Here is a 9,436-nt window from a genome sequence, read left to right as displayed (position 1 = left end):
GAAGCTTTTGGAGTTTAGTGGTGATTAAGGAGCAACAGTACTGGCAATTTTCCCATTCGCATCTCCTGCAAGTTCATGATTCCAACCAGCAACCTTCCAGTTACAAGCGCCTTTCTATGAACTCGAGGTTGGCCCCCCCATAAGTGAAACACTGATACCCACTTCCTCCCCCAATCCCATCTTCCAACTTCCTCTCAGCATTTTGCATTCTCTACTTCCACCACTCCTCTGCTCTTCCAGCTCAACTCTTCATTGCCCCATTTGCCACTTCGCTCTCTTCTTGATTTCCACTGAGCCGTGCCGTCACACAGCTACAACTCTCAGTCACAAGTGATAGAGCCAGGGTCGGGTTTCAGTCAGGATTTGTAACAGCAATCTGTTCATGGCCTGTCAATCCATTAGCTCCTGTTTCATCCCGAGGGTGTCTGCTATCGCTGCTCACACTTCTGATTTGTTACCAGAGCATTTCCTCTTCTCTGACTGTGGTTCTGCTACCCAGAAGCTTTCGTGTAACCCTACCACTTCCGTTTTTATGCATGTCGCTATTGCTGAGTCAGAATTTTTAAACCGCACTTGCATTGTTACTACAACAATCACTCTACATGAATAGTTTGCAAGAGCTGCCAAGCTTGGAAGTGAATCTACACAAAGAACATGAAGCAGGGAAAAGCGAGTGTGTTTGTGCTGCACGTTTCAACAACAAGCCAATCTAAGGTGTACTCCATGAGACGATGTGCAATGCATTCATGCCAATGTACGGAACTTTGTGTTCTATTTAGGTCACCAAATAACACACTGTTATGTTATTACATTCAAGGTGGGTAGGATTTGAAAGTAGCTGCTGCTCCCTGCCCCAGTTGTCCTCCGTTTCCTTGTGCCCCCTGTTGCTGCATCTGTCCCTTCCAAGGGAAGCCTTATTTGTCTAATGCACTAAATCTAAAGATGCCACGCGGAACCCCCACCTTACCTCTACTCCTTTCTCAAACTTCCAAACTTAAAGAGAAAACAACCAAAAAAAACCTTCCTGTTGGAGTAGTCGCTTTTATGTTTTTCCTTATCACATCCCGTTGGAAAAGAGCTCGGAATCACAAGGATTTTTGGATGATTCTGCAGTTCACCAATGCAGTGGGTAGTGTACCTGTACAGAGTTTACATTTTATGACTGCGAGTTTTTTTTAAAAATGTATTTCTACATGTTCATTCCGGGACAAGTAAACTACTTCCCTCAACTCCGCCAACTTTAATGGATGATCAGGCAGCCAGCTCACACACATGTTGGATGGGATTATTTAGTGCTGAACTCGGCAAGACCTAGAGTGAAGCAGGATTATAATAGCTATGATCACAGTACATGCAAGTACTCGATGTTAATAAATGCTATTTACGAAAGCCGAGGCTTGAAACTTCTGGTCGTAGCGAGAAGAGATATTTGAATGTCAGCACAGAGTCATCCACATAGTGGGGAGGGTCCCCTGTCTCTGTGACTTTTATAGGTTTAGTTCCAGCCAATTGTGCTGTGCCATGCTATTTAGAGAACCTGGGGTTATAGAAATAACCAAAGGTTTTGCAGAAGTATCCAATATCAATGTTTTTTTGGTGATACGGTTACAAAAAGAAAGAAAATGACACATCCTAAAGCATTTGCACATATCTGGCTCACATCCAGACATATTTCATTTAGTTCTGTTTGGTTAAAAGAACTTGTCCACTAAAATCGCATCTGGACTCAAAGTACCCAACTGCTTTGCATTCATAGCTCAGTCAAAACATAAAAAGGCAATGCCAGGCATTGCCATGTATCTGACACTGGACTGTACGGTCAGCTTAGTATATTATCAGCTGCGTGTGTGTGTATGCGTGTGTGTGTGTTTACGCATTAAGGCTGTGCGAATGCATGTGCAGTATGTGTATGCGCGTTTGTGGTCTTCACCCGCTCCTCAATGTGACTGTCTGGTGAATGTGTAGCATGCTCTTGCGCACGAGGCACAGACTATAGATGTTGTACTTGCATGTGGTGACTGATCGCAATGAGACACAATAGAACACCAACAAACCAAACGCTGGCTCGGCTTTCATTCCTGGGAAAGTTGGCCTTTGTACGCTGGAGAGATTTTACAAGAGTTTTTTTATTTTTTTTCCAAGTGAATCAGCGCCAGAGACACTTGTTCATAATCCTTCCTTCGATTCTTCGCACACGGCTGTTTCTCTTCATAGATAATATGGGTTCTTTCTTCTTTATTGGGTTCACTCAGACTACTCGCTGATCTCCTCACCCAGGTATGAGAACCAGGCCTCCGTTTGGAAAGGAAGTAGAACATGTAGCAAACACACTGATGTGGGGGAAGACTCCTCTCACGTCCTCCCTCAAACTCTCACAGTATGCCTACTTCCCGTATACCCACCTTCTCAACTACAACCTCTGCAAGCCAAAGTCCACAATGTTTGTTTACTTTTCACATTAGGAAGACTAGTTTCTTCAAAGTGAGCACTTAAGATACTACAGAGCTAACAGCTTTTCTCGGGAGGTTCTGCTATAAGCTACTTTATCACAGGAGGGCCGATTTTTTTTCTTCTTTTGTCATGTTGACCTAAGAGTGCAATCATCGTAATAAAAAAACAACAAAAATCCTATTTGCTAGTATTTCACTAAAAAGAAGTATTGGTCTTGACTCCAGTGACTACATCAGTTGCATTTGTCCAACAACGACACAATGCTTCGAAAAGTACAATACTAAAAGAACAATGACCTAAAAGAGAAATATTTTTCTACAGCCGTTTTCCATCCACAGGCCTTCCTCGGGTAGGTGTGCAAAGCAGAGCCGGGTGGAGTTGTCAGCCTTCCCTTTGTGTTTTTCTCTAATCACAAGGAGGCCTGGAAGGAACTGCTAAAAAATATATTTTTAACAAACCGTAGTCTCTCTAGAATGACAATGCTCATTTATAAACCTTGATCCTTTCCTTTGAAGGATTTGAAAATTGTTGCTCTAGACGTCAGTAGGACCGTAGAAGGTGTAGGAGTACCACAAAAAAAAAGAAAGAAAAAAAAAAACATTCAGAAACTATTTTATTACAATTCTTTAAAGGGTAAGCTCCAAGCATAGTCAAATATTGCCACTATTGCTTTTAAAGTCAGCTACTATTTGTTTGTTTTGTCTCGGAGAAGGTGTGCCATGTTCTTCCTGTGCGCTGTGTTCGCTGTGGCCAGTTGTCCAGTCGGTGTGTGTCGGACTTGTTGAGATTGGCTTCTCTCGCAACAGCTAAATATTCCTTTTCTCTTCTGTATATTTTGGCACAAAGCTGTACAATGTAGTTGTTTTATTTGTTATATTTTTCAAAGAGTGATCCATATGTGTGGTTCTTTTGCTCCTGGGTGCACTGTTTTTGCTGATTTGTTGGTATCGCTTCCATGCAACAATGAAAGTTATTTATCGCAAATACCAAATGGAGTCTTGCTTTTTTTTTGTTCAAACATGAGAAGAATCAGTGCATGCGCAAATGTAGAGCGATAATACTATACCATGGCAATATATTATATGGTATACATTCCAAAAATCACTCCTGAAACACCTTGTTTCAGTGCCAGGTGCATCTGTTAAAACCTCCATGTCCGTTTTGTTGTTTATAGACAACAACTTAATAGTAAAGCATCTCATTACACCACAAGTCTCTTTCAGCAATACAGGACAGCTTGTTTACCTACTGCCCTCCCACCCACCTCCTGTGGGCTGGATGGCTCGCTGCCTGGAACAGCATCACATTTCAAGACACTCGCAAACAGACGTGATCATACACCTGCCAGGAAATCCACATACAAGGGACAATGTTATGCAGAGACACAAATGGAGCGGAGGCTGTTAAGGAGACTAAAGGACAGATGGTTGTGTGTGCGACTCTGCCTTGAGTGCGTGTGTGTGTGTGTGCGTGTGTGTGTGTGTGTGTGTGTTTGTGTTCAAAGATAAGCCGCGGACAGTGAGATAGCACATATTGTTTCAAATGTGTCATGCAGTATCTGTGGCGTGACTCAGTGACCTTGATACGGGCAGAGGAGTACACACACATTGGACACAGTTATCTTCCACAGCGGCATGCTGTGTGCGTGTGTTGTGGAGAAATCCCGGAGACAAGCTTTTCTCTGCAGATCTAAACTCAAGGTCACACAGTTAGATTACACTACATCACGTAACGTTTTCTCATTATCTTCACGGTAAATTGTTGCTCATGCACAATTCAAATACCTCCTCGTTCCCGTCTTCAATCTGCGAAAAAAACAATAGACCACAGCTTGTTCTCGGATAGAGAGTATCATTTATATTACACACACGCCATATACAACACTTCCACTCAGTTTGTCGTGTGTGACTTCAATTTAAATTCAGCATTAGGAAAAACACTAAGTTAATTTGACTAAATCAGTGTAAGAAGAAGAAGTCAAAGACAGATTTGATACAAATAACTTTATTGTTGCACATTGGCACATTGTGGAAACAATAAATAGTAATAGCCGCAATTGTTTTGTGAGAATTGATGGAAATATCAACTTTTTCCATGGAAAAACATTGACCTGATTTACACACTGCAATATATTTGTGAGAAAGTGAGTAAGCTTGACAGAAAAGGATAATCATAATGCTACAAGATGCTCATTGTGGCACATGAATTATGCTCACCTAAAGCTGCAAGTTAGTCGGACAACACGTGATTTATGACTTGGAATGAGGAGCCACCATTGTTTGGATAACAAAGCTGAATGCTGTGTTTGGCTATAACTTATTTCAGTGCAAATACTGAGACTCCAGTAGAAGCTTCATCACTTGTAAAGTTCCTTTGTGAAAATGTATTATTGGATCATACGACCACCATCCTGCTGGGGTTGCTAAAAAAAAAAAAAACTGTTTTAGATAATCATAATCAAGTCTATCACTCAACAAGAAAGCACACAAGAGAGCTGTAAAATACCTACAAAGACAAATCAGTGTACATAAGCAATGTTAAAAAAAGCACATTCTCATTTTCAGCATAAAATTAATCATACCCTGCTTTAATTAAAACAATATATCATGATGGGGTTGTTAAAAAAAAAACCACATTTGTCAACAGAGACATTGAAAGTTCTCACACATGATAGAAAAATAAATGTAATACAGAAAATAATATCTCAAGACATAACGCCTCGAGCCTATAGGTCTCAATATTTTGCCGTACAGAACATTTATGCAACAGTGGAGAGATTCCACAAAACGCCCAACATGTGGTTGAAGGATGAGCACTGTGACACAAGAAAAACAATCCACTGGTTAAAAAAAAAAAAAAAGAAGCTCAAAAATGTCTTTGTATGTTTTGATTTGAATGTATGTTTGTGTGCTCTTTCAATGTGTGTATTTTCCAACACAAGGAGCAGCATGGATGAGCCTTAGAGTGTTTCTCTTTCTCTTTCCAGGACAGGTTTGAACGCTATCGCCCTGACTGTGAATACATGTGTTTGTTGTCTCTTGCACATATGTCTATATATACAAACACGGTCCCCTATACATCCATGAAAGATTCAGGCTCTCTCCACACTCAGACGTGGGCGCTCTTGGCGTGATTGTTGGTGGAAGCAGCAGGCCCGTTGCCTCCTCCGTGTTTGGAGTAGTAAAAATGATTGTTGTCCTGGTACGGGCGGGAGGAGGAATCTTCTGATGCGGAACAGGCCAGCATGAAGCCACCCAGCAGGGCGAAAATAGTGCCAGCCCATCCACTGTAGAGGGAGAAGCCAAATGACATGAGGCCATGCTCATGATGGGCCCCGATGGGAAACCAGACAGTGGACACCATCCCACACAAAGCTGAGGAAAAAGAGTCAGAGACAATATCAGTATATTGATAATCGAGTGTGTCGTATTGGAAAAGAACACAAAAAGGCCAATTATATAAGAAAACACAATACAAAATGATGCAAGCAAAATCTAACACGCACTGTAAGTAGTGAAATATGATAAAAGATGATAGAAAACTATTAAAACCTGAGCGCTATGCACCAACGTAACCCAGAAACTATTAATTTGTGGATGAGTGCCAGATTTCCTAATCTTAATAAAAGTAATAAAGGTTAATTGCTGTTATATTTAGTATTAAAAAATGTATAGGAGTAGCTTCCATCCCTGTATGATCAAATCATCTAAAATATTCAGATGAAGAAAAATCTTGCAGAGAAACCCACAGACATTTTATGCTACCCCTGAAACTCCCCGGGCAAGGATTACCCCTCTTTATGATAACCACTGACGTACACAAGCATACTGAGCACCAGTCTTCTGTCAAAGGACATCCAGTAAATATTAAATGACCTTGGGTTTTAAAATGATTTAGGACGTGTACATAAATTCTGAATGAACAAGACGAAGAACAGCTGAATTTTCACATCCTGGAGAGAGAACAGAGTGAGGATACGGGATTATTCTGTTAATGCAAAGCCACATTTCATCTGCTGATATGCTTGTCAGACTGTTTCTATTCACTTGTGTACATCTAACTTCATACAGCTTTGAAATACAGAGACTCGCCAATACTTTAACTTTGAAAGACTTTGATGAAATGTGTAAAAGATAGATGTGTGAGAGAAAAAAGATAAACTGTCATAACGCCAGATGTTGCATTTGTTTAACATTTGAGAGTGGCCAGCCCTGTGGACGACTTCAATCATATGGACACAGGTGTTTGTTTTAGAGACACAAGCTCTCTAAAATGCAACAGCGCTGGCCAAATATTTTTAGAATAAGCACCATGAACTGGGCAGTTTAGGGAGGGGGGCTCCCATGTGTTTCAGGACAAAGGCAGGGTGTGGAAAAGAGTAGGTGGAGGACAGGAATGTGACTGGATCTGGGGGGGGGGAGGGTTCTGTGGATCAGGATAATGTGTGTGTGTGTGTGTGTGTGTGTGTGTGTGTGTGTGTGTGTGTGTGTGTGTGTGTGTGTGTGTGTGTCCAGCCTGGGGAGGAAGGCAGTTATAGCCAACATCCCCTGTTTTCTCCAGCTTTGCAAGCATTTAAAGCGAGGGGTGAAAGAGGTCAGGACGGATTGTGGATGTCAGTGTCCGTATGTTCTACCTTGATTCAGCATTTAGTTGTTATCTTCTGGGTTATTAAAGCTACAGTATGTGAATAAAGATCAAGTTGTGTCTCCTACCGACAATGAGTACAAGCACTCCCCCCACAATGGTGCGCTTGTTCTTGGAGCTCTGGGGCTCATTGCCAAGGCTGATGCAGGGCATGGACATGAGGAGCATTAACACTGCTGGAAGACCCAGGATGGATCCTGTGATCATCAAGGCACGAGTTGTCTGGATGTAGGCTGGAGAGGCAGCAAATGAAAAGCAAAAAAAGTTCCACATGTAATCAGTGAATTACACATATTCTCAACAAGAATCTGATTGTTGCATGGCATTCACTTTTTAAAAAAAATAGCATAATCTCAGATGTAGGGAAACAATACCTGGCAGATCCAGGATCTGAGTGAGTGTGGTGCAGTGGTAGAGTCCTGTAGAGATGATACAATCCGCCCAGGGTCCCTTGACACTGAGTTCATCCATCTTCTTGCAGGTGTTCAGACCATATTTGCACATTGCCACCCAGTCATTAGTTGATGTGGCGATGATGATGCCCAGCCATCCGAGGACGCTGAGAAGAAACCCGCTCAGTTGGAGACATGAGTTAGCCATGCTGAAGCCTGTGCGTAAAACTCCACCCGTCCAGAGTCCACAAAGTCTGAGTCTCAAACTAAACCTCTACAGTCACAGAAACAAAGAAAAAGAAAAGCTGAAAAATCAACTGCTTGGAATCTAACCTCAGAATAAACAGTCTACAAGTTATTCCAGAGTTAAACGTTATTTTCCCAATTCCAATTGAGTTATTCCATCAATTGAGCTCAGTTGCGCACTTCAAAAGAGTGAAGGGTTCACACCACCACATGTCTTATAACGGGACGCTCAGTGAGGGGAGATCCACTACAAAACTTTCAGCCAATCAGGTGCTTGCATGAGGAAGAAGAAGAAGAAAAAAACTGAAAATACAACACCTTTGTTTCTGCTCTCTGGCATTAAATGTTACACTGTGTTGAATCCCTCGCTTTGTTGAAAACAGAAAATATTTGACCAGAAACCTGCTGCCATCTACTGGTCACATCGGATTTCTGTACTGTAAGCGCTCGAGCACAGTTATCAAGAAAATAACTCAATGTACCTGTTTTTCACTTATGAGCACTTCCAAAAGTGGGGTTTTTTTTTTTAAATTTAGAAATCTTTAAAAATAGGTACAACTATCGATGAACCGCTCCAGAGTGTGAAAAATATCTATTCAGTCAAACGTTGTTTCTAATGGAAGTGGTCAACCTAAAGCCATTATCAGTATATCTTTCAGCTCCTGTGTTTCGTGCCATTTCCCCCAATCAAGTTGATTGAATCAGAATAAAAGATTGAATGGTGGCGATCACGTGTGTCGTCATTGGACCTGGGCTCTTCTGTGTGCAGTTTGCATGCTTTCGTGGATTTTCCTCAGTTTTCTGTAAATGTGTTTGTGTGTGTGTGTGTGTGTGTGTGTGTGTGTGTGTGTGTGTGTGTGTGTGTGTGTGTGTGTGTGTGTGTGTGTGTGTGTGTGTGTGTGTGTGTGTGTGTCTCTTTTGGGCTGGGCGGATCCTGCCTTTGGCCAATGTCAGCTGGGATCAACTCCAGCAAACTGTAATACTGAATTGAATAAAGTGGTGTGGAAGAGGGACGGATGTGAGTTGTGCTGCACACCAGTGTTGTTTGTGCAAAAATTCAAGAAATGCACGGCACATCTGCCTCACCCTTCTCATGTTGGTATTAACACTGTCATGTTACGGCAGGTAACGGTAAGGCAACGGATGCCTATAATTTAGGTGATCTATGCACCATGAGGAAAATGGGCGCATTGTGTAAAAATACCAGAGTTTATCACCAAAGCAAGCCATTTCAACACTGCAGACTTGGCTTGTTTTACTCTAAACAGACGGAAACCATAAAATAACTTGAACCGGGAATATCTAAAGCTGTTGGGAAAATAGATACTCTAACTCTCCAGAGAAATGTGATTTTATTTGCGAAAGTTGGAAAAAAAAATATAGAATTGATACATTCAAAAAGGACGAGGAAAACATTTCCAAGTCAGTGCATGAAACATTTCTGAGGATTTCTATTTCAGTCCGTCTGAATATAAAAAAAACAACGCAATATTTTGTTCTTCCCTTGTTTTCGATTGTATAGAGTATATTGCCTCGCAACCATTACTATCGGTCTCTCGGGAGTCTCTTTATTGATTTATCTTTTAACCTCATAGTCATAATTCTGGTTATTAAAAACGACACAGTTTGTTTTTGTCTTACTTTTTTTTTTGTTGAGAGCACTGGAATGGCGAATGATATATTATTATCATAACAGTCAGAAA

General features: G+C 41.4%; 1 protein-coding gene across 1 annotated transcript; it reads right to left on the bottom strand.

Moving 5' to 3' along the window:
* Positions 1 to 4,435: 4,435 nt before the first annotated feature.
* cldn11a (claudin 11a) lies at positions 4,436 to 7,967 on the bottom strand. Its single transcript, XM_080479296.1, has 3 exons — positions 7,470 to 7,967; positions 7,164 to 7,328; positions 4,436 to 5,825 (listed from the first exon to the last, which is right to left on the bottom strand). The coding sequence occupies exons 1-3, from the start codon at positions 7,693 to 7,695 to the stop codon at positions 5,560 to 5,562; spliced, it is 657 nt and encodes a 218-aa protein (XP_080335422.1). The 5' UTR covers positions 7,696 to 7,967; the 3' UTR covers positions 4,436 to 5,559.
* Between the last annotated feature and the right edge of the window lie 1,469 nt (positions 7,968 to 9,436).

The sequence above is a fragment of the Lipophrys pholis genome (assembly GCF_963383615.2).
Source record: "Lipophrys pholis genome assembly, chromosome: 14".
Lineage (NCBI taxonomy): Eukaryota > Metazoa > Chordata > Actinopteri > Blenniiformes > Blenniidae > Lipophrys > Lipophrys pholis.
This window is presented reverse-complemented; position numbering and strand designations above follow the sequence as displayed.